The sequence below is a fragment of the Rhamphochromis sp. 'chilingali' genome (genome assembly GCF_963969265.1).
Source record: "Rhamphochromis sp. 'chilingali' genome assembly, chromosome: 17".
Classification (NCBI taxonomy): domain Eukaryota; kingdom Metazoa; phylum Chordata; class Actinopteri; order Cichliformes; family Cichlidae; genus Rhamphochromis; species Rhamphochromis sp. 'chilingali'.
Window position 1 is genome coordinate 19,779,371 of NC_137944.1, and position 27,615 is coordinate 19,806,985.

A 27,615-nucleotide genomic window follows, 5' to 3' on the forward strand; every position below is an offset into this window, starting at 1 on the left:
TGAAGGTTGGGTGGTGTGTGGCCATGGCCAATTATGATCTGGCGCTTTTATGATGCAGCTGAGGTCCACCATTTAGAAGTTTTAGCACCACCAAAAGCAGGTTTACAGATTTTAAATGTCACGATGATTTCTGAGAGACAATCACAAGGACAATAATTAGGAGCAAAGGCAGCCGTCCTCCATGTCCTTTTGTCTTCTTCCACTGAATGTAAATCTGTCCAAGTCAGTTAACCGAAACCTGGCAGATGACAGTTTAAAATCTATTTTGGAAGTGCCTGCTCACTTATTTACAGTCCTGCTCTGCTGCCTCCTCGCAGCTTTAGATCTTATTGGAGACACCAAAGACCAGGGAGGCCCCTTATTGGATTATGGAGTAAAAGGATATTCCACTGTTGTCCTATTTGGGAACAATTTATGTAGATCTTCCTCAGCAGATGGTTGTTAGATGTCAGACTCGCCAATGGCTAACTTTCAATTAACTTTATCGCTCCCCTCCTCGCAGCATAAGGCCTCTTTGTTGAGGAAGACATCTGTGGGATAGTTTTGGCTAAATGCAGAAGATTTAACAGCACTGAACTCAATTCAAAGAAGGCTGCACAGCAGTGGGCTTTCTAGCTTTCCTAATAGTTATTTCATCGCTAAACATAACAATACCAAAAAAAACCTGAGAGCAAATCAAGCACATCTGCACCGAAAGATCCCCGATACACGCTGCGCTGTCACAACATTTAGCGTGTATGGTTGCTGCTTATATGAAGAAATATCTTATTGCTCCCTTTGAGGTGAAATTACATGCAACAGTTCTAAATGCATTATAGCCTCTCCCACGGTGTAAATATCTTTGATGCATCTGTTAGCCCAGAAGGTGCATTCATCTCACATCTGGATATTAACACTCATGTAGACATAATGGTTTTGGCTCGTTACATAAGTCAGGATCGGATGAAGGCCCTGTTTAATCTACAAATTTGTTACTGTACTTTTATTTTTACTGCAAATGAACAGAAAAGTGCTTTTACAGACTGCTTTTTTTTTTCCTTTTCTTTTTTTACAGCTTGGCTGTAACCCAGGCGGTAACTGACAATCGCTTTCAACATCAGTTCTTTAAACACTAAAACGTATTCCTGTGGTTAAAACTCAGTTCTCTATCAACATGATGGTGTGTAATGTTGTTTCAAACAGCTAATTAGCAGGTAATGTGTCCTCCTCTGATCAATACTCAACTGTCATTGGATTAATACAAAAACCTTTGATACCATTAGTAGAGGATTATGGGGTCAAAGCTCTTCTAAAGGAAGAAAGGAAAAATTGAAAAATGTGAGATTTGTCCATCCAACCACAAGTGTTGGGGGGGGGATTATTGCACTCAAGATATTTTGCTGCACAGCAAAGGGTTTTTGAAACAGAGCCAAAGGAAAATGACTAGTAAAATAATCATAGATTATAGAAGGCATGTCACGATACCAGAAAATCAGTAGTCAGAGCCAAAGCCAGCAAACATGCAGGATTCTCCATACCCAAATTAAAACCAAAACAATCTCATGTACTTAAATTTAAACTTAAACAAACTCCTTTATTTAAAAGTAATTTTAAAATCAAAATCAACAAATATTATCATTATATTTTGTAGACAGGACAGACTGAAATGTTAGAATAGTGGCTGATTAGCCTACTAAGGTTACGATGAGGTATAATGTTAGTTACATCACAGAATGCCATGGAAGTCTATTGGATTATGGATTTTGGTCTATGGATTTCGCTACAGCAATGCCAGCTGTCTCAAACAAAATGGTAATGTGTATTTCAGGTTAAAAACCAAAGTACTTTCATACCTGACTCTTACTGCCTTGTCAACAAGTTGGGGCGGCGCCATCGTGGAAGCTACACTAATCTTTCATGTTGTTTTGTGAGCCATGTGGGCGTCCTTCTTCAGCACAAAACGATAGACTAGAACACTTCGAGGTGTCTGATGCCTGGATGAATTGCTGCTGCGGAGGGCTGGAGAATATCCCAGCTGTCATAGGGCGTGAGGCAGCATACACTAGGGCTGCACGATTTTGCATAAAATGAGAATCACAATTTTTTGGTTTAGAATTGAGATCACGATTCTCTCACGATTTTCTTTTCCAATATAAATATTTATTGCACTTATTAACTGCACATCAACTTCGTAACAGTTGAAACTAAACATAAAAACAATAAATAAACATAAAAACAAATGTCTCACGTTTTGTGGTTGCCGCAAAATGTTGTACTGCTTGAAATTCCGTCTCCACCGTTGCTCGACACTGCGTGTATAGAGCAGGTAGCAGAGGTGTGGACTCGAGTCACATGACTTGGACTCGAGTCAGACTCGAGTCATTAATTTTATGACTTTAGACTTGACTTGAAAAAATGTTCTAAGACTTGTGACTTGACTTGGACTTTTACACCAATGACTTGGGACTTGAATTGGACTTGAACCGGTTTACTTGAAAAGACTTGATATTTTACCCCAAATATAAAATTTAACATGCATATTATATAGAGATTGAAAATGTGACGTCATTCACGGGTAAAACCGCAAAGGATTATGGGAACTCGTGGCAAGCGGTACTAGCGCACGCAGGCTTTCAATTGAAATCAGTTATACAGCGATAAAAAGAAACACAAAAATGTCAAGAAGCCGTTGTATTATTAACTGCAATAGCCGGTCGCATGACAGCCACGAGAAGCTGACGGGTAAAGAGATCGGTTGTTATCGGATTACCTCGTTGAAGAGAAATTGTTCAAGCCATGTTTCCGAAGTAACAAAGACGCGACGGATGGCCTGGATCGCAGCCATTCAAAGATCAAATATAACGTCCCAGAACCCTCCAGCTCACAGGTTAGTCTGCTCCAAGCATTTACACGAAGGTCAGTGTTTTTTAGTAGTTAATACCTCATTTTCATAACATAATTAGTGATATAGGTTACAAGCAAGTCTGGCGCTGAACAGAAATTGTCGCGCTATGCTCCTTTATTTATTGTGCATAAATAGTGAATTGTCCTGACACAATATTGCGTTTCGCTTCTGTTATTATGGTACATTGACAAAAACATATACTTTTATTCACAGGATAAAACAGTTGTTTTGTATCACTAATTGCCCAGTACGATTACAGCATACAATATTATTGTCACTGCTACATTTCTGTGATGGGTACCAGAAATTATTTCCACTACTAATTAATTACCGTTGAGCTCAAAGGTCCTATTAATAAACGGTTAAGGAATGTGTATTTATGACGACGATTTGTGAGACTGGTAAACTTATGATACGTACGATGGTCTTTACTTTCTACACGGTGCATTTCAAGGTCCTGTACCCATCCGTCGGTAAACTGTACCTGGGCTTGTTGCAGTGACCTGAAGTTACTAAACTTCATGAGTGTATGCACTCACTCCAAGAACCGTATGATTATAAATATGCATATAAATATGCTAAGATGAGATAGCTGACTTCATCTAACTAGCAAATGTTGTCCAGGCTACGTTGGTGATACAGTTTTTTTTAATGTGTATGATATTTTTGTCATGCGATTTTAAAGCTGGTCCTACAACCGCATCCAAGAATAACATGCAGCTTATCTCAGAACTGTCGGTGAAAATTATTCTTGGAGCTAGGTTTAATTGAGCTGCATTTTAAAGAGGTGCAATTTCACAATTTGTGTATATTTTCTAAGTTCACTATTTTGTCATGTGTTGAGAAAAACACAGATTTTAAAATTACATGGTCTAATATTTACATTTAGCATAACTGCAACATTATTTTTTCTTTTTTTTTTTTAAAGACTCGAAAGGACTTGAAATTCAAAGTTTCAGACTTGTGACTTGACTCGGACTTTTACACCAGTGACTTGAGACTCGACTCTGACTTGCCTGACATTACTTGAGACTTGACTTGAGACTTGAGGATAAAGACTTGAGACTTACTTGAGACTTGCAAAACAATGACTTGGTCCCACCTCTGGCAGGTAGTGCAACAATAGAAAAATAGTTGCGGGACGGCACTGTGTAACGTTTGTCTAGGGTGTTGATCATTTTCCTAAATCCCTCTTTTTGCACAGTGTTGATGGGAGCCATATCTTTGGTCAGGTGATAAGTGATAGCCTCCGTAATTTCTTTGTGCCTGCGGGAGTTCGACGGGTATAGGGAAGCGCTGTATAAGGTTCCCGTTATTGATGTTTGGGTGGTTGACCGGGACGGATTTTCTCCTGTCACTTTCTCGTCATCCCTGACGTGCTCTCCGTTGTTTTTTTCCCTGCTAATGTTAGCATCACACGGCACAGCTTCTGTATCACGTGGTATAAGGCTCCGCCCTTGTCATTTGTCAAGCAGGAAGAGTGAGCGCTTGTTTTCATGCAGATTACGTCCCGGATCAAAATGCGGTACAGTCGTTGTCGTCTTTTTTTTTTTTTTAAATCGTTGTCATTTGGAAATGAGATCGCACATAAGTATGAATCGAGATCGCGATTTTCTAACGATTAATCGTGCAGCCCTAGCATACACCCTGGACAGCCTATCACAGGGCTAACACAGAGAGACAGACAGCCATTCACATTCACACCTACGGCGAATTCTGACTCACCAAGTATTCCTTTGAACTTTTGGAAGAATGTAGAGTACATGGAGAGAAACCACAGGGAGAACATTCAAACTCAACACAGAGAAACCCCGGTCGCCCAGTGGATTCAAACCCATGACTTCCTCGCTGTGAGGCAAAATTGCTAACCAGTTTACCAGGACCTATGGCATATTTGCGTTTTCTGAATTTTGCTATCAAAAGGTATCAACAGCTTTGGTACTGATGACATCCCTAACTTAGAAACCTTTGTTGTGACCTGAAATAACCCGATATAAGAAAAACGCTGTTGGTGAGTAATATGGTAGGATTGAAACAATAAAAAGGAATTACAACATCCTTACCACACGTATATTAATGTCCCTGAAAATATATACTAGCCATAAAAGAACATGCACAGACACACAATTAATTTGATAAAAAAAATATGCACTGAACCATGCTAAGCAAGTCTCACAGCAATTTACACATTTCATTCAAAGATCTGAGAGACTAATTGAAAGATGTTCCTGCATAATACCAAGATAAGTTACTGAAGACAGCACACCAAACAGTTTTTATATGGTGCCTCAGTCCAGCGTCTCAGCAGATTAAAAATACAATTAAGGGCCCCGCAATAAAACATATGGCGAGCAGTTTATAGGAGGAACTACCACGGGTATGCCGTTGACTTTAATTTGCACTTATCTGCTGAGATTATAACGAAGAATAACGGATGTTTCCATGCAAACACCACAAACAAAGTAAGAAAACCATTACAACATCTGGTCTATAAAGCGGACGATGCTAGCATTCCGCATAGTGACAACTCAAAAGTAGAAGAGTAAACACATACACACATGCAGATTAATGAAACACAATCAAACCAGGGTACCTCCACCCTGCCTTCACCGCCACTTCGACATGCCTCGCCCACTCTGCCAAACCGCGATAAAACTGATGTGCGACACTCAAATTAAAAGGTGGCTGCAGTTAAGACACCCTCATGTGGTGCTCTTAATTAGTACATCTCCATTTTAATTAATAAAGCCTGTCAGCCTGACAGACATCAATAATTTAAAACAGACAGGTCAGTGAAGCTTTACAATTGATGGCCCTAATTAGAAATAATGTGTGCAGGTGGGAGGGACTTCAGCAGCGCCGGGTTTATGTTTGGGTTAGACTTGCAAATTCCTAATGGTACCACAATATTTTTGTGCCCCTGGGTCAGTGTAATAGTACTGATATCAAATTATGACAGAAATTGTAAAATCTGTGAGACATCACTTTGAGTTCTCTGTGTTTTTTAGAGCATTTTTTCTACAGCATGCGAGACATGAAACACACAGAAACTGGGAAACAAGGTAGTAGACTGCAGCTTAATTCCAAAAAAAAAATCGAACAAACGTGCTTAAACAACAAGCTGCAATATATATTCCAAACCTGTAAGCACATTCTTAAAATGTCTTAGTATGGCAGAGCAGCACACAAATGCTTCACTATTTGAATATTTGTTTAATGGGTTTTCTGCTGAAAAGTCACACATGCATAGACTGGTCGGCAATCCCCTTGAAACCACTGGTTGCTAGGGAAAAATATGTATTCCTTATTTGGTTGCTGGAGGTGACTGACACCAAAAGTATTGACTTCCTTTCACACACATGAACATCCCATTCTTAATCCATAGGGGTTTAGGATGATGTCAGCCCACCCTTTACAGCTATAACCCCTCAAACCTTCTGGGAAGGCTTTTCACAAGGTTTAGGAGTGTGTGTATTGGAATTTTTGACCATTCTTCCAGAAGCACATTTGTGAGGTCAGATACTGATGTTGAACGAGAAAGCCTGGTTCACAGTCTCTGCTCTAATTCATCCCAAAGGTGTTCTGTCGGGTTGAGGTCAGGACTCTGTGCAGGCCAGTCAAGTTCTTCCACACCAAACTCACTCATTCATGTTTTTATGGACCTCGCTTTGTGCACTGGTGCACAGACATGTTGGAACAGGAAGAGGCCATCCCCAAACTGTTCCCACAAAGTAGGTAGGATGAAATTGTCCAACATGTCTTTGTATGCTGAAGAGTTCCTGAGACTAAGGGGCACGGGTGAGTGAATACTTTTGGCAATATAGTGTATCTATTGAGATTTGTGGGGTATTTTGGGAGCCTCTACAGTATTGGCATGCATGTCAATAATGCTATATGTAAGACTTTGCTGTAGCTTCAAACAAATATTACACACATATTGTCATTTCAAAAGCACAGCAGCCCACGTAATCCACCCTGTTGCTTTTCTTGCTTTTGTTCAGCATCTGTTCACTAGTTAAATGTTTGAGCTTTGAGGAAATCTAAGTAAAATCCACATTAACTTTAGGTCATCATTAGTTCTTATGTTTGAATACGATGTGTGCCACTTGATAATGCTGTTAATTAGTACTACCTTATATACACACACACACACCACAGATGAGAATAATGCACATGCGTCAATAGGATCAATGGGTGCTTTTCTTTTCCTACAGCACTCAGCAATCAGTCCATTAACAATGGGGACTATAGATTAGTCCACTGCAGCAGCGGAGGGCCCACAGAGCTAACGTCACACAAACACTGGGTTTTAACCACTGCTGTATACATTTCAGGCATATGACAACTGAATACAAAACCACTTGGTGGAAAACAGTGATAGAACAAATGAGCAAATTTCTGGTATTTTCCGAGAGGCTTTAATTCATTGATAAATTGTGATTCTGTGCTGTCACGTCAAAGCATTTAGTCACCCTCCCCTGACAGTAATAGTGAACATTATTGCCACGTTATCTTTATTTACGGCCTCAATACCTGTTTTACCCAAGTTTTTGCTGATGGCTTCAAAACAAATGTGGGCTATAATGAGTCAATTACACTGATAGACATCAATAGTGGACATCTTGAGTTTCAAATACATTATTTAGACCAAGTCAATCAAACCACATGCAGTGAACCTTCAAATTAAGACAGGAGATCATTAATGTTTGTAATTAGTGTGCCAGATGTATGCTGGTGCTTTCAAATCTCCATCGTTAATGTCAGTGTAAATCCCGGACTACACGGATGGTCAGAGCAGAGTTTTTAATAACTGCGCCATCCAATTATGAAATCAATTGAAATGAACCACTCAAACCCAACCTGACCAACAACTCCACTGCAAGACAGCTTATCCATAATTCTACAATTTTACAGCCACAATCCAGGCTATAAGCTAAAGCCCAACCAATACTACATATTTAGGTGCTAAAGACCACAGCAGGTGTTACTCCTGTCAGCAAAGAACAGGAAAGTGAGAATACAATTCACACACAAAATTTGGGCAAAAATAATCTCAAACTGGTTTGAGATTATAGACAAGAAATAATGCAGTACTGACAGTAAATGTGGTTCCAAACAGGTACTAGCAACGTGTATCTGACAAATTGTTTAAGAAGTTATATATATTATTATGTTCGGGTACTCATATATTTGTGATAGACAGAAACCTGCCAGTAATATCAGTCATGCCGAGCCTTTTAAGTTACAGGATATTGAATTATGTATAAATGTAGCTGGAGTGCAGTCTGTGCAGGGGGAAGAATAGGTGTAAGGTATACTAGCAATCACAGCCCAGCCAATAGCATAAAATATTTTTTTGATTTATTCAGCCTATAACAGTCTTTGTCGCTTTTTGACCCTGACCTGCTCGAACTTATATTATTTTTTATATTAAGCTTACCCAGACCCATGGGTTAGAGGTCAACTTGCACATAACTCACTATGAGAGCCCAACAATAACACACACCTTGCCTGCACACTTCCTGCGTCCAGCGCTTTGGCAAAAGTTCATATTGGATTCAGGCCAGCCGACTAATCCATAGCTACCTATTCCCCCATGTACACTAGCAGCACACTTAATTAAAAACCCATTTGCATATAAATTTAAACTCACAATTATACTCCTGTCAGGTTTGTTGTTCTCGGGAGCGAGATCCTTTCAAATGTCCTGGCAGACCAACTCAGTGTGGCTCTCACTTGCGTGCCTCAGATATTGAGAGGAGGAAGAGGAGTTTGCCTTTGATTAGTCTACGTGTAATAAATCTAAAGCTTCATTAACAGCAGGGTGAGGTTGATCTGTGAATACTGTATTTGAGATTAGATGGCGGCAGCAAATCCTGCTGAACAGAGTTAGCCAATTTAACCTACTTTCTTCACTTATCAACAACATGTCACCAATTTGTGGAGGCAGAACCCCCGAGAAACAACAGGCATGATATTTAAGTAATCCATGCAGGCCTCTGTTTAATAAGATGCGCTCCACGAAAAAAAAAAAATCCTTCATGCGCGAAAGCTCCAACGACACCCTGCGGCACATGCGCTGCTTTTTTGTCTCAGCTGGGTTTCACGTCTCCTGTGCATTTATTCTTTATCCCCACAGAGAAGATCTAATTTGGGCTCATTACGCTGAGTTATATTTTACTGAGACACCAAAGATGTAAAATGGGAGGTTAGAGAGAAAGGGTGTGGTATTGCACTGATGCACGTGATAGTTACCGCACAACCCTGACACTAATTAGATTGTATCAGTCTAATTTGGGCATGTTTACACTGGTTAGCTGATCCTCTCAGAATTGATTTTAAGATTCTGCTGATCCATTATAAAAAAAAAAAAACATACACAAAAAAAAAACCCCATATGCACCTGGTACCGAGATATGATCAGAGACCTTTTAACCCCACATAAGCCAGAGCCAACACCTTGAGACGATCCCTAGTGGCTGCTGGGGCTTCTTCTATCAGGGCTCCACGACAATAAAGCATAAAAATAAAGCTGTCTTTATCCTACTCTAAGGCTAAGGCAAGATAAAAAATCTAAGAGTGATTTAATCGGGATGCAATGAATGTGAAATCCTGAGCTGATATCGATGTTTAAAACGATTTGGCCAACAGATGATACAGACGTCATTATTTATCTCCCCTCGTGTTCAAGAGAAACAAAGAAATGTTTGTTTTAAGCTCCTTCAGCTCTGAGTCACATGCTCTTTAACCCTTTAGCCTGTACAAACTGTAGTGACACAACAGATGAATATCGGCCACTGACGTTCAATTAAAAGTTATTTATACAGCACCAAATCAAGCATCTTTAAAGTTTTCTGATCAGTGTTCAGGTTTTATTCACCACAGGACATCCAGTGGTGTTTGGGGTGGGAGCTACTGGGTGGCCTGTAAACACACTGCATCCAAATGTGTTTTTTTCCTTCTTTTCTTTTGTTCTCTCCATTTTCCATTTGCTTGTATTTAAGGAATGTGCTAAAGGAAAAAAACTTTTTCCTTTAGCTTTAAATAAAAAAAAAAAAACTAAATAAATAAATTAAAAAATCCCAGCTAAGGCTGCCATCAAAATAAATCACAACATTCGTATTTTCAGAAGCTGTTTTTATGGTTCAAAAGCAGGAACGCTGATTTACACATGCTGAACAATGTTCCTTTTATATGAATACAAACACGTTTCTGTTATTTTTAGCTGTGTGTGGTAAAGCCAATCAGATTGTCGGAATATTTGCCTCAGCACACCTGGTTTGGTCAAACTGTTGTGAGGAGAAAAAAAAAAACCCCATCAACATCCAATCAGATAAAGGCCCACTGAGATTAGGAAAGTTAGACAGTGGAGGAGAAGGAATGATTTGTCTTTTCAGATAGTAATCTTCTGGTTTCTAAACTCCACTGGCATCCAAACCAAGAAAACTGTTTTCTTTGGCAAATGCACAGTGCGCTTTTTCCCTCCCTCTCTCGCTTTCCCTCTATGTCACTCACTCTTTCGAAAACCCACGCCGCTCCCCTACTTTCTCTTATTTCGAAACTCGAGCGCCGGCGCTCACCGCAAACACAAACACGTTGTGCAAAAGCAGCGAGAGCTGCAGCGGTGTTTCCAAAAAGGTAAGAAAACTCCATAAACACAAACAAAACCACCGAACAGCAGGAAAACAAACTGATTACAGGCCGTGCCACTTTATCAAAAGACAAACGATAATTTGAGAGTCCCTCTGGGCCTCTTTTTGTCTTTGGCCTTGTTCCATGCCTGAGTTGGCTGATGCAGGCGGCTCTGAGAGTGGAGCACATGGTTGGCTCAGCGCACTAAACTGGGTGATCTGCAAGCACACTGATCAACAATAAAAAAAATTGACAATAACAAAATGCTCTTGGCAACAATGCTGGTTTTGAAGTTGGTCCCCTCCCAAATTCCAGTCCACCCCACCAGACTCCTTGTCATCAGTTACCATAATTAAATTACATGTGTAACTTTGTTGAGCTTTTATGTATTAAAAAAAGAAACAAGGAAAGAAAAAACATCATGGAGGAACAGCAAGGGGTCCAGTCATTTAGAAATACATGAATAACCTCTGTTAATGCTAGACAGATTTGGGGTGGGGTGGGGGGGTTGCTGGCTTTCTGAAGAGAAGAGGATTTAAACCCTCAGATCTGCTGTTTTGGGATTTTGTAATAACAAGCAAAGCACTCTTGATTTTGCCTTCATCTAGGGTTATACTTCACTTCCCCTGCTAGCAATTAGTCTCCTGAATGCTATTTGTCAAGAGCCAAGCCATTCGTTTTCCACTGGTCTGGCCCCACTAGCTCTTGTTACAATTGGCCGTTTCCTGAATAAAGAAAACATAAGCCCTTGAAGGAAGGAGCAGACCCAGCAGCTGGCTGAGACTACAGTCTGACAATGTTTAACCATGTCTGATAATTCAGCAAAGACAAACATGGCAATAAACAAATCAGAACCTGCCGCAGTGAGCAAATCTTTCTACTCTTAATGTGCAGAATAAATCTTTTTTTTAAAGACAAAAAAAGGAAATCATTTCTGAGCGTTTGAGGGTTGTAGTGATGGAAAAAAATATCAGTCAACACATGTCAATCATGCAATGCCATCGATTTCTGTTTGCAGGACTCATAAAAAGTTGCCAAAGCAAGCATCCTGCAAACAAAAGCAATGTACGCAGCTACTCGATAAAGCACAGAGAGTTGGACAAGCTGGCAGAAGCATGAAATGTAGTTACAAAAAGCCCCCCGAGGTCCAACATCTTATATGGCACACTGTCATTTTTCCTCTAGTTTCCCAATGATTGCAGAAGAGGCATTTGGGTACTTCACTGAATCCCAGCGAGGGAGGGAACCTATTGTATTCTAGGTTGCAAGGGATCTGGAGAGCCATCAAACAGCCAGACATTTTCTTGGTAAATCACAAGTTGAGAGGGAACTTTTTTTTTTTCAGAGCGCAATTAACAACCTCAAGGTCAGACTTCTCTGGAGAGTTCTCTCTGACAAAAATCCTCAGGCATTTTCTCCCTTTCCTCTCTCTTTTGCTGTTAACTTAATAGCTACACATGCTCTCTCAGCTCCGTTACCTTCTTCCCCTCCGCTGTATGCACAAATTTCCCCTCGGTGCTTGGGCTTCCTTGGGCTCCCTCGTCCCTTTGCCACCATTACTCCTCGCCACCTCCCTCCCTCTCGTCTCTTTGCCCCTTTGTCTTCATTACAGATAAACGTTACTCTGTGGTCAGCGGCGACACAATTTCTTCCCCAGTGTGGGAGCAGGTTTAAAATTGGTCGCAGGTGCGCAGCGGATGAGACCTTTGGATCTTAATCTTGAGGCAATAATGGAGCTGTATACCGACGAGGTCACTGTGGGGATATCTAAAGAAAGAGCTTAGAATCATACCTGCTCTCAGGGGCAGCAACAATGAACTTTCCATCTTCTTGATTGTGCAAGCACACTTTATGAATTGGGCTGAAAATTGATTTTCTTTTTTTTTTGGGGGGGGGGGGGGGGGGGGGGGGGGGGGGGGGGAGTCTGCTTTTGCACAATTATAATCCACAATTATTCTTCTTCAATGCTGAAACTTTATTAAGGGGCAAACAAGTCATCTGCACATATAGACATTTGCTTTATCTTCCCATGTCTCCTGTCTCTGTCATTACTGTGTCTGCCGAATGAAGGCAGAAAAATAATGTTCAGAAACAGAAGAGAGGTGTCTTTCAGGTATAAATGAAAGTAGAGTACTGTACAGAAGTTCATTTGTTTAAATTTATTGCGATGAAAATAGGAAGGTGGTGCAGCGATTTATTGAAAAATGGAAAAATCTATGGAAAAGTGGCTTATGACTTCAAATGGTATTTATGTGACTTTCATTTTTTGGCTCACGAAGTGAAATAACTAACAAATCCCTAATAATGACAAAGTTGCTGATGTGCAAAAAGGCAGTAACACAAACAACCCCAGAAAAGACTTAAAAATACAAGATCTGATAAGGCCAGAGCATTTCAGCATGTTTGACTGTTTTTGCTTTTTTAGCAGCTTTTGGTTCAGATGCAGATGGAAATTGTCAAGCTAAAAAAAACAAAAAAAGTGAAGTGTAACCTTGACTTGTCAAATGAAGATAACACTTGCTATCATTTCACAAAAGTCTGTACACAGAATTGGTTTCAAGGACTTCTTCTTAAATGTTCGTATTAGTGTTTCAACAAGTGGCAGCCAGAGCTTCATTAGAACAAAGCAGGGAAAAAAACCAAAACATAATTACAGGGTTCTTTCCAAGTTTACTGTGAAAGATCTGCTGCCCTTCATTAGAGTGGATAGTGGGTTTAGGTACCATATCCTAACCTCTAACCATGAGATTGGAATTAGTGCGATCTATTCTGACAATCTGACACGACTAGTTTTTGTTATAGCACAGCCCCCGACTCCAGAAGCACATTGCAAAACGCCATCATGCCATGGCAATGTGCTAAAAGTAGCCATGGCAGCCATTGTTAGCTTTTCATTTCACACCCAAATACGCAAAGGTGTTCATAGTTTAAAACCAAATCTAACTTTAGTCATTGGTTGCTTCTATATACACACGTATTTAAGAAGTATTGCACACAGTGCTCATGTTTTTGGTGCCTTAGAGATGTCTGCACAGTCTAAATAAGATCACAGCATACATAATCCAGTTGGAATTCTGGCTGGAGAGCCAATTTGGATTTTCGGAGTGCTGTGTGTGAGAGGGAACTTTTTCTGAATGTGACTTATAAGACATCTCCCCGTGGCTACAATGTTTTTAGCTGGCCTCAGCGGGAGGAGGTGCAATCACTAGACAACATGAAGTTGGTCTAGTGATTGCACATAAACTTGAGCAGCAAGATAATCAATAAGACATCCAACCATAAACACATAAATATCAATATTTTTGCAATCCCCATCCAAAGGACAAGTATGAAATTCCAGTCTAATCTATGCGATAGACCTTTCTTCCTTCTTAATGGGCCATAAGGCAGCTTCTAATCAATGACTCATCAACAAATAACAGTTAAATTTAAGGCAATAGCTCAGGATGGAGTGATAAAGTTGCACAAATGGGAAACTTTTGCTGTACTTTTCAGCAAGTTGCCATCGATTGGACTCCAGCAGCAGAGTGAAGGCAGGTAATGAGGAGTGATGTCCAATAACAGCAAAGTGCTTTACAAGGTATTAGGGTTTCACATTTAATTGAGAAAGAGTGTTGTTCCTTTATTAGATAGAACTTCACTGTCGTGCACTGCTGCCCACCAATGGTTAACTGCTCTATTGTGGAAATGGCTTATGTGGGGAATTAGTCTGGTGGTCTAAAATAATATTTGTGTGCACGTGTGTGTGCACGTGTGTGTGTGCAGTGTAAAGAGAACCACCGAATGAGTAAAGAAATAACTAATGCATCATAACATAATAATTATTTCCAGTTGTATAGGGTTATGTTCTGCATGTAGGATCAGTTTGGAATATGTGCCACAATGTTTATACCACATGAAAGCAACAACTGTACACGCGGGCTATAAGGGCAAAGTATTCTGCAAGGCCACGGTGTCTTTGCTGTGTAGCAGGAAAGACGCTCAACAGGGTAACTGTTGAGAAACCACCAGAGAGGCATGCCGTTTAAATAACAATACCCATAAATGCTTCTGAAAGTTAAAGAAACAGCATCCAAAAGCAACATTTTGCTGAAAACCTTTTAATATTCAGAACACGGATAGAATCCTAAATCAACAAAATGTCTGGATCGGTTTATAGAGGACCTATTATGCTCATTTCCGCCTCCATATTTTTACTCTTGGATTCTACTAAACTAGCTTTATGTGAGTCACGATTCATAATAATCCACATTTATCTTATAGTAGACACTGGTGTAGTTCACGCTATGTCAGGAAGCAGTTTTAGCTACCCTCTCCCTCCCTTGAAGTCAACTTTCTTGTCTCGATCACAAGGAGAAGGTTTGAAAAGCAGTTCTTTGAGGCATGTTCTCAGACAGCTGTCTGCCCAAGATGACATCATCCACATTAACAGTAGAAAAAAAACAAACAAACTGTTGAGTGTTTACATCAGTCTGAAGCCTTACTTGCACATACACATCTATGCAACTATATATCTATCTATTTATAATAAACACACACACACACAACACTGTATGTTGGAAGAGTGTAGCATGTGTGAGGCCATATAATAAAATATTTATGTAATGGAGTAAAGCAGACTCTTGCCAAATTATCTTGTAAACTATGTGCTGCAAAATTGGCTTCGAGGATCAAATAAAATACAGGATGTCAGCCCACATAAGGTCTGTCCTATTTGTGAGATGACATATCTATGTCATAAACTTTTCGTGAACTTTGCCTGTACCACTCTAGCTAAGCTGCCTGCAGGATAGGAATCAGACTGTCACTGCTAGAGAACTTCATATACACAGTCCTACCTAGCGTGGGGGACGTCAATGCTGGAGGAGACTACTTTGCGTTTCTGCTCCAGCAGGGACACCGATCGGGTGTCAGAGTCCCGGCTAACACGTTTTCCGTCCGTTGAACGCTGCTCCTCCGCTGGCTCTGGGCTCAGACAGCTGCCCTCCACCTTCTGGCCATCTGGAGCTCCGTTACTGGAGCTCTGCTGTAGAGAGGCGAAAAAAAGAAATAATTCAGTGCTTGTGCAGAAATACCACATAAATAAGTTGGAAGAAATGATGAAGTAGCAATCAGCTCCTTCAAATGGCCTCTTTTTTTATTTAACAAGGTCATAATGATAAATATCTTTTGCAATTCTGTTACTGGTGAAGAACACATCTACAGAATGAGTCCATTTCAATTTATTATTAAAGAGAGTAACCAAAAGTAAAAATAGACAGAAAATAAGGTCTGGGCATTGGCTGCCTCAAAACCTGGCAGCTAAAATTTGAATTTGAATGTTTACATTTCAAATGTGATAGAACACAGTCTAAATACGGTTTAAGAAAATTTCCACATTCTTGGGCCTAAAAAAAGTCTTTGCCAAAACACACTGGACAGAGTAAAAAATGAACAGTGGTCAGTCACAAAACCAGTCTGTTATTCTTCCTGCAGACGTTTTGGAGGGATGAGGTTTTCCACAAAAGACTGCACTGTCATGAGCAAAAATATAATAAAACATTACATAATAGCACCACACTTGCTTTTAAAGTAATTTGTTTAAAAAAAAAGAAAATTCATTTTTAAAAACAGCATCATCTGTACTTTCACAAACACCATCAGGTTTTAGTGGAAGAAATGTGAGCAATTTATTGATAAGGCCAGAGAGTGAAAGAAGGGTTTGCATGTATGTATGTATCACAGCCACCTTATTAGGAACATCTGCTTAACTCCTTGGTAACACAAATATCTAGTCAACCAATAACATTTCAGCAAGTTGATGCATTTAGCCATGCAGACATGCTGAAGTTCAAACTGACCATGAGAATGGCGAGGAAAGGTCATTTAAGTAACTTTGAATGGGGCATGGTTGTTGGTGCCCAAAAGGCTGGGTGAGGATTTCAGAAACTGCTGATCTACTGGGATTTTTCCCCACATAACCATCTCTATGGTTTACAAAGAAAGGTCTTAAAAAGAGACAACATCCAGAAAACTGCCAGACCGGTTCAAGCGGACAGGACGCTGGTTACAACCAGTGTGTGCAGACGATATGGTCAGAATTTGGCATAAACAACAGTAAAGTGTAAATCTGTCCTTACTAGGCCTTACTTGAAATTGATGGCCTTTCCGGCTTTTTAATGCTTAAAAAAAACAAATTATATATATTATTATCCTAAGTCTTTGGTCCCAGACATTCTTATACACAGAAAAAACCCTATCATTGTATTTTAAACAAATACATAGAGAGGAAGTATATTTCACTGGTTTCACTACATCATCACATTGGTTACTTATCTCCCATAGCCAAGCCTCAAACAGAGTGGCTTTGTCAGATATAAGAAGCAAGGGTTGGATCAGACTGAGAAACTTGGGGACACTGCACACTTATTCAGTAACTTCTCAAGAAATAAGAATATAGGTCAACCCTGCTGCATTGCATTGGTTTTACTTAGAGCTGGGCAATATAAGATTTTTTCATATCACGATATGTTTTTTTCATTTCAGGCGATAACGATATCTATCACGATATAAGCCAAATAACTATATTTGTAAGATTTAAATGTGCCGTTGCTCACAAGTAAAATGTGAAATAATCAGCAGCTTGTTTTTATTTAAATATTTATTTCCCATAATAAGTTCAACAGGGTAGATGTACTTAAGGAACATGAGACTTTTTCAGATAAATAAAGGCAAATATTGCAAACTACACAAAAGGCAGCCGCTAAAGCGTTTAAGTTTCAAAATAGAACAAACAAAACAGACTAAATTGTCAATTCCACTTAGAAACAAAATATTAATTCTAAAAATAAATCTTAGTTTGTTTTACAGAAGAACAGACAAAATTGACTAACTTTTGTCAATATCAAATAAACTGAGAACTAAAAGGAAATTCTCAATCTCTCCTTGTTGTATAGCTGAGCTTTTCAAACAGTTTTAACAGGTACTTTAGTCTGACAAAAGCCGAATGACGAATTAGCGCTTCCAGTCAGAGATTGAGCATGCACCGCTTTATTGTATTTCCAGACTTGTTTTCGGCACAATTTACAGTGCGTGCTATTCTGTTTTTTGTCAGACTTGAAATAGCCAAAATACTTTCACACTAAGGAACTTCTATGGCTCTTCCGTTCGACAACCATCATCTGTTTTCTCTTCGGTAACCTTCGGTCACGCTCTCGGTTGATTTTTCTCTAGTCGGCGCACTCTTTTCCTCCATTACCCGGGCGGCACGGCGGCTGGCTGCTTCCCAAACAAATACACATGTGCGGCTTGGCACTTGTGCTGTACGTAACAAGTCACGTGATGTGACGCTGCGGTTGTGATTGGTTCGGCTCTGCGCTACTTAATTTGGATTGGCTGTTCTTTTTTTTTTTTTTTAAGAGGACAAGAGCGGTGAGGTCTATTGCAATAGTTTAATTTTTCTATCGAGAAAAAGTTATTTCGCAATACATATCGTTATCGTGCTATCGCCCAGCTCTAGTTTTACTGTAAGACTACAGATTTCATAACGTAAACATTGTGTTTTATTAAATAAGAATCAAACTGTCAACAGAGACTAACATCATAGTTCACGGAAGCCAAGGAGCATTTTCACATAAATAGTCATCTTTTATGTACAGTCTATTGCCACAACCAAAGTAATGGTGTTTATTAATTAAATAAATCCTTAAAGGGTAATAAAAACAACATTTTTTTTTGTTACGGCAAAATAAAGTCTCAGATAAACTGCCTGTTTTATCTCACAGACATACTGATTCATCTTGCTACGATTCGGGCAACATTGCAGAAGCAATAAAAAAGCAGAATGAAGTTCAAGGTAGACTGGGGTAACCAGCAACAATGGCTTTCTTTGTTTCAGGGCTTCAGCCATTAAGGTGACCTGCTCTGGCAAGATTGTCGGATCAAAAAACAAGCGCAAATGCACCCACCAACACAGACACACAAATACACACGCACCTCTGTTTGTAGCTAAAGCCACGGTGATCTTAGAAAAACACACTGAGAAAATGGCAAAACAAAAGCAGAGTGACACACACAGCTGCCCACACCGAGCGCTGAGGAGAATGGCATTCAGGCCAGTGTGTGTCTGTTCGTGTGTGTGAACTAGATTAGGGCTGAACGATATATCACATTTGCGATAATATCGCGACATGATCAAGTGCAATTTTCTAACCGCAAAGGCTGCGATTATACTCTGGACATGTCCAAATTCATGGGCTGCATCCTCCTGAGGCCGCATTTGTAGACCGATTACGTCACAGCGACGCGCCGAAGGCTGTCCAAATTACTACCATATCCCAGAATTCATAGCGCGGCCCAGCCAAACTCCAGTTTCCAACAATGGCGGCCGCTACTAAGTTTTAAAATTACTCATACTAATCTTTCTGGGTCACAAAATAAACTTTTAACATATTTTCAGGCGAGAAAGTAGTTGTGTAAACATCAAATATCTGCTCGGTTTATCAAGATATCCCATATTTGCAAAAGTGCTTCGACGTTTTCAGAAGTGTCTGCTACCCACCAGCTCGACAGCTAGCCGGGAGCTCGAGGGTTACTGATGCGGCCGAGAACGGCACAACTCCCGGCACATCATTTTCAGATCACCGCGGAGTTTCGCTGCTCGGGTTAAACGTAATATATAAGTCACTTAGACAACCTAAAAATGTTATTGTTGGGCTTTTTTCAGTGTTTTGTTTGTTCGTGAGTAAATCGGTTTGGCTGAGATTAAAGTTATTAGATTAGATAAAATAAAACTTTATTAATCCCCCGGGTGGGTTCCTCCTTGGTTTTCACACAGCTGACTAAACGTCAAACAGAAAACTTATTAAACAGAAGTATGAGACAGTCGAGAATTTACACCAGTGTCTGGTTATATTTTAGATAGCAAGAAGCAGACGGCCGAGTTTATTAAACTCCACCGAGACAGCGGTGACGCTAATCAGAACTAGACCGTCCAATTTCACGCCTTTAAACTTTAAAGGCGTGTTTGTGTGTGTGTTTATACAATTGCTATTATGTTTGCACTTTATGTGTAATGTTACTGACTGCAGAGATCAGTAAGATGTGTGTATTTTTTATTTATTAGTTTTATTTATTTAATATTATTTTTTAATTGAATGACTGTCTAGTAGTTCACAGATGTCGAAAAACTGAGTGTGGTAAAGCCACTGATTTTGTTTATGTATATTTCTGCAATCTGCACATTGTACTGACTTTCATTTTAATGTTTACACCAGGGTTCCTTGTCAGCACTTTATGCTCAGATGTTTGTAAGCTAAAAATAAACTATTGTGTATGTTCAAATATACTGTTGTGATTGAAGAAGTTAAATAAAAATGTCAGTCATCAATTCATGCATCACCTCATGTCATCATAACAGAGGTCTGTCTTCCAGGAAAGAACAGTTTAAAATTAATGTAATATAGTATTGGCCATACTATATGATGTATTGCTTGTCTTTGTTTAATAATACAGAAGACAAATACCTTAAAAAATAATCGCATATCGCATCGCAATCGCAATATTGGGGCAAAAAATCGCAATTAGATTATTTTCCATAATCGTTCAGCCCTAAACTAGATCATTATCTTAAAGCAGTGCAACAGGATTAGTCTTTACTGTGGAAAAGTCAACACACACACACACAGAATGCACACGCCCAACACACAACACCATTCATTTCGATTAATGAGACAGAAAAAAAACATGACGAATGGATATCAAATATCATTCATGATATAGTCTCGTCACAAAAAATGCCCAGTGCTGTGCAAAATACACAATGAAAACACAAACTTGAGCAAAACAACAAGATGGATTACACCGGCTGGGAGAAGATTAGGTGTTGTGTGTAAGATGAGTGTATTCCTCAGATAAAACCAACCGTAATTCCTTCCTTTCACCGGGCTTATGAATTATAGCGTTGCAGAGAGCCAGGAAATTGTGAATCATGCCAAATCGGTGGTGAAATGTGAGTTGCATATGTCAAAGCTGGTGTGTGTGTGTGTGTGTGCGTGCGTGAGTGCCTGTGCAGAGAACAAATACCCGGAGTGTCCCTCCTCTCCTCATCTATCATTCTCGTTCTGTGTCCCACTCAAAGAGACACAAATTAAAACTCGTAACCTACTTACAGCAGTTTGTGAAGCGTAAAGATTCTTCTACCTGTGCAGGTCAAAGGTCATAATAAAGAATTTCAGTGGAAACCACGTCTGTTAGCTCATGTGGGTCTTTGTTGCTGGGAGGAATTTCTATTATGACTATTAAAAATAGTTCTGATAAAGACAGTTAATGGCTTACTCATAATCTCAGTTTTTCCAATATGGCATTCCTGGACTGAACCACATCCTGACCACAAGTTTAAAAAAAAATGCAAACAAACATTGGCTTTTTTTAAAACACAATTTCATTCAAAAAAAGTGCAGCAATATATTTTTTGGATGTTTTAAATATTAAATTAAGGGGGAAAAGTGTATCATCCTCATACAAAAATATCCTGGCACATGGCAATAACATCACTTTTTTTTTTTTTAATTAAAATTAACTTACAATATGAATACTTTGTCAAAATGACCCTTTGGCATGGTGCCTGGTGAGTCAATCTAATCAGGCTGGGCCAAATATCCTGAGCATAACATGTGCCAAACTGTGGGCTATAGCTGCCTGTAGGGTGTTATGTACAAATTGAAAAATCTACATTTTAATTACACAGCCCAAGGTTTCTAACTAATTTAAAAATAAAAGACAGATTTAAATGACTGTGTTTAGTTTGATTATTTTAGCTGGGCTCCAAATGATCTCAGCTGGATGCACTGTATACATTAAGGTTTAGTGAGTGGATGAAGTTATCACCTTTTTTATCCTTTTACTTATGATGTACTGGTTCCTTGACTTGAGAACATGTCGGTAACGCACAATAGCTTTAGCAGCTAAGGATGTTTGCTGGTGTCATCTTCTTTTATATTCAGAGTATTACTGACACACACAATAGACTGTGTATGAAAAATGAAAGTCGCTTCAAGGTCTGAAAAGGGAAGCCAATGCAGAAGAGTCTAACCAATACGGGATTTTTAAGACCAATTTCGACAGACATTTGGTGATTAAAAAAAATCGTATATTCTGATATTGCCAATATTTTTTTCTTTCAGACACACGAGACATACACAGATTTCTCTAATATTTGTAACATGTATTTACTCGTGTACACTCTGACCGACTCCACTCAGGTCAGCTGGTTGTTGTGTAGGTAGCTTCCAAACCCGGTTTCGGAACAGAAAAATTGTGGAGTGCCCTCTGGTGGACAAACTATGCATCATCAACAATCATAACATCAGTGAAGGGCTCTTTCTCTGATTTCTTTTTCTTTTTTTTCCATCTGTCTTTATAAACGTCAATACCAACAGTTCAATAGATAACTAATAATGGCTGAAAATATCGGCCCACCGATAAATCGGTCGGGCTCCACTTAAGCCTGCATTCTTTTCAATGGCCAGCAGGCTGCAAATTTTTCAAACTCTATAACTGCCCCAATGTGTGATCTCATTAACAGTTTCTTAATGAGTTTATGAGCTCCATCACTACTTTTAAAATCATACTGAATACATTAGTGTCAAAAAAAGAGGCTAAAACCAACTCACTGTGTACCTGTCGATCACAAGTTGTAAACCAGTGAGTGTGTGGTGTCCCTGAGTCCACTTCTGATTGGTTACATCTTAATACCAAGATGATACTGGTAAAAATACTCAGCTCGAAGCTTCACAGCAGAACTTCACTAACCCGCCATTGCCATCTTAAATAGTCTATAAAATGGACACAGCTGGAGAGTCTTATCAGTATAACAAGTGGATGTAACACCTTGTAGACATAGTCCATAGTCTAGTATGGTCAATGTCAAACACTCAGAAGCAAATGATGGTAAATGAGCCTTTATGTACAAATTATTATTATTAGTAATACTTTTTTTGTAGATAGGTTACCACTTATATATATATATATATATATATATATATATATATATATATATATATATATATATATATATATATATATATATATATATATATATATATATATATATATATATATATATATATATATATATAAACTCATAACCTTCCTTCACCCTCAAAGGATTACTCATCCATTTCCACATGGGTGCCAGCATCCAGACTGACTGTAGTTCCTGCTGATGTTGCTCAGCGAACCAATAAGCTCAGCCAGCGACGGGCCCGCCTGAGATCACCGCCTTAGAACAAAGAGTCACAGCCTCTGTCAACAAGCTTGCTTCATTGACTCCCGCATCGGTGTGCAACAAACACAAACAACGACAGCTCCGGCCCAACAAGAAGTGAGTGAGATCTCTTTGTTAGCAGCTGGAGAAATCACCGTAACTTAGTTCTCACACAACATACATTTGCACAAAACAGCAAGTCAACAAGTGGCATCGCGCCCCCCCACTCCCGCCCCATGCAAAACAGGGACCATTCGTTCGCCATTCTGGGCACAGAGCCAAGCATCCAGATTCTTTGGAGCACGCCACCCGTTGCCAACCTGGGGGCGCCCACTTTGTCGGCCGTACAGCTGCTGCTGTTCAAACGGGGTGGCATGCTCTCACAAACAGCTCCTGTTCCAGGATTTAAAGCAGTCACATCTCACTCGTTAAAGATCCAAAACACACAACAGATGAAAATCACATTTATATTAGCGCCCTAATGCACACAAAAAGCAACACAGATGCACATGTGAATGCATACACACACAGACACACACGCACATACAGAGCATACCCCTCCTCCTCATTTTATGGCTTGTTTTCGACATCAGCGGGAATTGAGTCGTGCTGAAAGAGAATTGACCATTGTGCTGACAGGAATACGTTCTCACCCTCAGCTGCACTTCTCCAGCCTGCGCTGGGGACTGTAACAGAATTGTGCAACAGCTTTTGTGTTGATCACTGCATGCACAACTGCAAAACGGGAGACCTAAGTTCACACTGCATTTCCCATCACTCACAGATCTAACAAGTCCCCCCGAAGAGCGGGTTTATCTTTGGGAAGATCTGGCATCTGTTTGTAACGATTTAAATAACAGTTTACGAGATTTATGTGCATTTTCAGGCAGAAGAGTACAATTTACTGCTGCAGGAACTGTGACAGATCCACAAACTGTGGCTCAACATTTCAGCTTTGGTCATAGAAATAAGACTGAAGATTACAGCCTGCAAGTTTCTGCATCAACAACATGAAAACACACACACAAGAAATGCAATCAAAATCACAGCATCAAAAAAAGTTGTTATTCAGCCACAAGCATTCCTCAGTCACTCCCTCGCTATAAAAAGGATGAACACAATACCCCACACACACACACTTCCCCTATGTTAGAAACAGTGTGCTCATCCAAGAGCTGAATTGGCCTTTTCTTCCTCGCACAATCTTTATTTGGGGCCACGTGACAGAAAAGCATTCAAGTTGGATTGCAAGGCAATCAGATCATCGCTTGTTAGGCCTACATCAGGACTGCAGATTTGGACACCGTCACAACTTACTATCTTGACTCTAATGCAACAAGAAGTGCGCGTGATCTCTTTTATAATAGCTCTTAAAACAATAACACCCTTGAGCAGAATGAGTGCACACAGAGACGATCGATTTTAAACTGTGTAACATGCATTAATATATGAATGAGAGAAAAATAAACAACAACAAAAAAAACCTAAATGTAATTAAGTCTTTAACCAAATGTGCAATTAAATGCCGGTTGCGCAGAATTATCTGTAAGAAATGTCACATTCACATACATATATGTATAAAATATAAGGCGGCGAGCATGCAAAAACCTTTAAATCTTTACATTTACATCAATCTAAAACGCTGCAGTCAGAGCGTGTTTGTTTGCCTCATCTTACCCACCCACTAGCCCACATAAACATTGCGCAGGCCCCATCAAGCCCTTTGTCCTATATATCTGATGTCGCCAAATGTCATGACAGTCCGTTATATGCTTCAATATGCAAACGACTCATTATAGCAATAACAGCATAATGCATTTTTTAAAATCCCAGCCGGTTAAATCGAGAGATTTAACCGGCTGGACTCTCGTTCCCGCCGCCGCGGGGCGGCGGTGACACCGTTAAATCCGCTCCGTGCAGGAAGCGGTTAAACGCTGCAAAACACCGCACAACAACAACAGTGAAGCGTCGCCTGCCGGTCGGACCCACGTACCTTCAGGCTGGACTTGAGTGGTCCTTTGGCTGCGGTGTGGTTGAAGCCCGAGGCTATCTCCTCCTCGGAGAACTCCTTGAGGCTCCCGTCTTGCATGAGCACGGTGTAGACGCTTCGCCGGGCTCCCGCAGCCGACAAGTCTCTGTTTTCCTGCTTGACAGCCTGGACCACTCCTGTCACCGGGGCACCGTCCCCCGTCGGACTCGGCGCATAAACGCGGCTGCCGAGGACCGAGCGCTTCACCAGGCGCCTCGTGTGCATCTCTAAAAACTGTTTCACTGTATTCAAAGCCGGCGAGCCGGTAAAATTAAATCATTAAGCGTCGAATTATAGCCGGTAAACAGCGTCGTGAAAAACACAAAACTGCAGCGGGTAGACTACGCGCTCCAACAGCCCTGACAAAATGTTAGAAAGGGGCAACATACTCGGAGGAGGGGGAAACTCCAAACAGCGTCCGGAATGCACCGCGCACAAGCACCCCGTAAAAAAAGAAACAAGAAACCGACCAGCTCTGAATTAGTAGCCGACGACTACGATTCATTCGCCGCTAAACAACCTCTACATCCAACCGGCTACCAATCTTCCTCCGTTCGACCTGTTTGTTTTCCTCTCTGCTCCCTGCGAGCTGAAGGGGCGGCGGGAAAACGCGGACTAATCGCCGTAGTCGTGAGCCGAGGCGACACTTATACACGATTATGTAAAAATGGTGGCTAATACAGGGCAAACAGCTTGAGCATAGAGGCACGGGAGCCAGCACGTCGAATTTTTCCGCCCCACACGGCTCTGTACCCCGACACCTCGCCGTATGTGTTACAAAAGATTGAAATTTGACCGTTAACCGGCTCCGGTTCCAACTACTGCCGCATCCAGTCCGCCGTCACCTCAGACCGAGCGGGGACTCTACCGGCGGAATGCTGCCTGTAAACATGTGCGGTCCGGCGGCCACGGCGGTCTCTAATTGGTCGGCGCTGCACACGCCTCCACAAGCCCCCACCGCTCCCCTTCTCCGAAAGAAGGTAATGCAACCGGGGAGGATGCTCCATTGAAAACAATGACGCAAGGAGAGATTGGAAGCGAGAAGGGAGGGGGTTATGGCAGAGGGAAGAAAGGAAAAAGGCGGGAATTTAGGCTGTGGAAGAGAGAAGATTTGGACCAGGCAGCAAAGCTTCATGCTTTAACCTACTTGTACAGCCTACTTTTCAGGTGCCGTGGGACCTCTGAATTACTATGATCTGGTTAAAAATAAATAAATAAAATGAGCTGAACTGGTCTGCGTTTTTGCTTATAAAAACAACAGGTTATTTCCCTTTTTTTAACATGCCAGTTTTGTTCTGGTAAAACTGGTTGTCGAACATAAGGTCCGGGGACCATAATCGCCCTGGCAAAGACTTTAACCGGTCCCACAGTTTTATAACAAATAAAGGAGGGTATAACTTTGGACTCTTAAATATATTTTCACAACTTTTACTGCTGTTTTGTTTTTTATAGATGGATAGATAGATACAATTGCATTGTTTTTTATCATTTTTCATCTTTATACCAGCACAGTGGATTTTACACCAAGTGCAAACTTTCACTTTGAATTCAAGGGGTTGCATTCATACAGTCATTTTCATACAGATGCTCAAAAGTAATTGGAGAGTTAACCAAAGGACGATGATGTGGCTACTGATAGAAGTAGCAGGATAAACAGCAGGATGTGAAGTGTACAGGGCTACACTCTCCGGATAATGTCTCAAAGCATGCTGCAAAAGCAACCCAAAAGTTTCTCAAATCAAAGAAATTGGATATTTTTCAATTGCCAGGTCAGTCACCTAATCCCAGCCCAATAGAGCATGCTTTTCAGTCCCTGAAGAAAAAACTGAAACCAGAGAGAACCCCACAAACAAGCAAAGAGGCAATACAAATAAAAAAATGTGCTGCTGTATACTAATGGACCTAATTGTACAGAACATCGTAGAGCAGGGATGTCAAACTCATTTTACATACTGGATCATATAAAGCCCATTGTCATCTTAATTGGGCCTGACCAGTGAAATTTGCTTTTTAGTCAGTGCAAAGAAGTTGATTAAAATGATTAAAATATAGTTAAAAAGATGTCCAATAGGCCAGATTGGAGGCTTTGTTGGTCAATTCTGACCCCTGGGCCTTATTTTTGACAACCCTGCAATTGAGCCTGAAAAGGAGGGAAAGGAGTAGAAGAAGCAGAAAGACACAAAGAACCGAAAGGGGAGCAGAGGAGGACAGGAGGGAGACAACAACAGGTGTGAGGACCCTTCGATTAAACAGCATTATCCTTATAGGAAGAAGGAAAAAAAATACTTTACATACTTAGGGATGAATTTATATCATCATAAATACATTTTAATTTTCCAAGGATAGACAGCGCCCTCCATAACGTTTTAGAACTGTAAGAAAAAAGTCAGCAGGGTCTTATTAAACACTTGTGCCCAGGGGTCTCTAACTTGATGACCGGGGTAGTCCCCTTCCTTCAAATAATCTTAAAGCCGCCTCAGAGGGCTGTTAACTCTCATATAGCTGGCATCACGTACTAAATGAGACATTTAAAAGTGTGATTTCACAAGCTATCGCTCTCTGAGAACCAAAAAAGTCCCGGGATAAATCTCTCTCTTTTGAAAAGAAAGTTCAGTTTGATAAATCAAGTGTGCCAGCACGCTGATTCATCGTAATTATCACCCAGCGTGGCAGAGAAAATACACCAAAGAATGTTATCACAGAAACAAATGACCTAATTAATGTCAAACGTTAATGTTTTTGGAAACTCTTACCCAGCGTACAATCCTTCTACAAGACATCGCCCCAGAGAATTAAAAGACAAAATGGCACCATTTATTATACTTA

General features: G+C 40.3%; 1 protein-coding gene across 2 annotated transcripts in view; it reads right to left on the reverse strand.

Annotated features, from left to right (window-relative positions):
* The window catches only part of znf704 (zinc finger protein 704), a 71,458-nt gene extending 45,717 nt beyond the window's left edge, over positions 1-25,741 (reverse strand). The window contains exons 1-2 of one of the 2 annotated variants that reach the window (XM_080862935.1): positions 24,754-25,741; positions 15,355-15,539 (exon numbers count right to left, since the gene is read on the reverse strand). In XM_080862935.1, coding sequence (XP_080719061.1) covers positions 15,355-15,539; positions 24,754-25,014 — 446 coding nt within the window. In that variant the 5' untranslated portion in view covers positions 25,015-25,741. Of the gene's footprint in view, positions 1-15,354; positions 15,543-24,753 lie in introns of both variants that reach the window. The other variant, XM_080862934.1, reaches the window with a different exon arrangement.
* Positions 25,742-27,615: the final 1,874 nt, after the last annotated feature.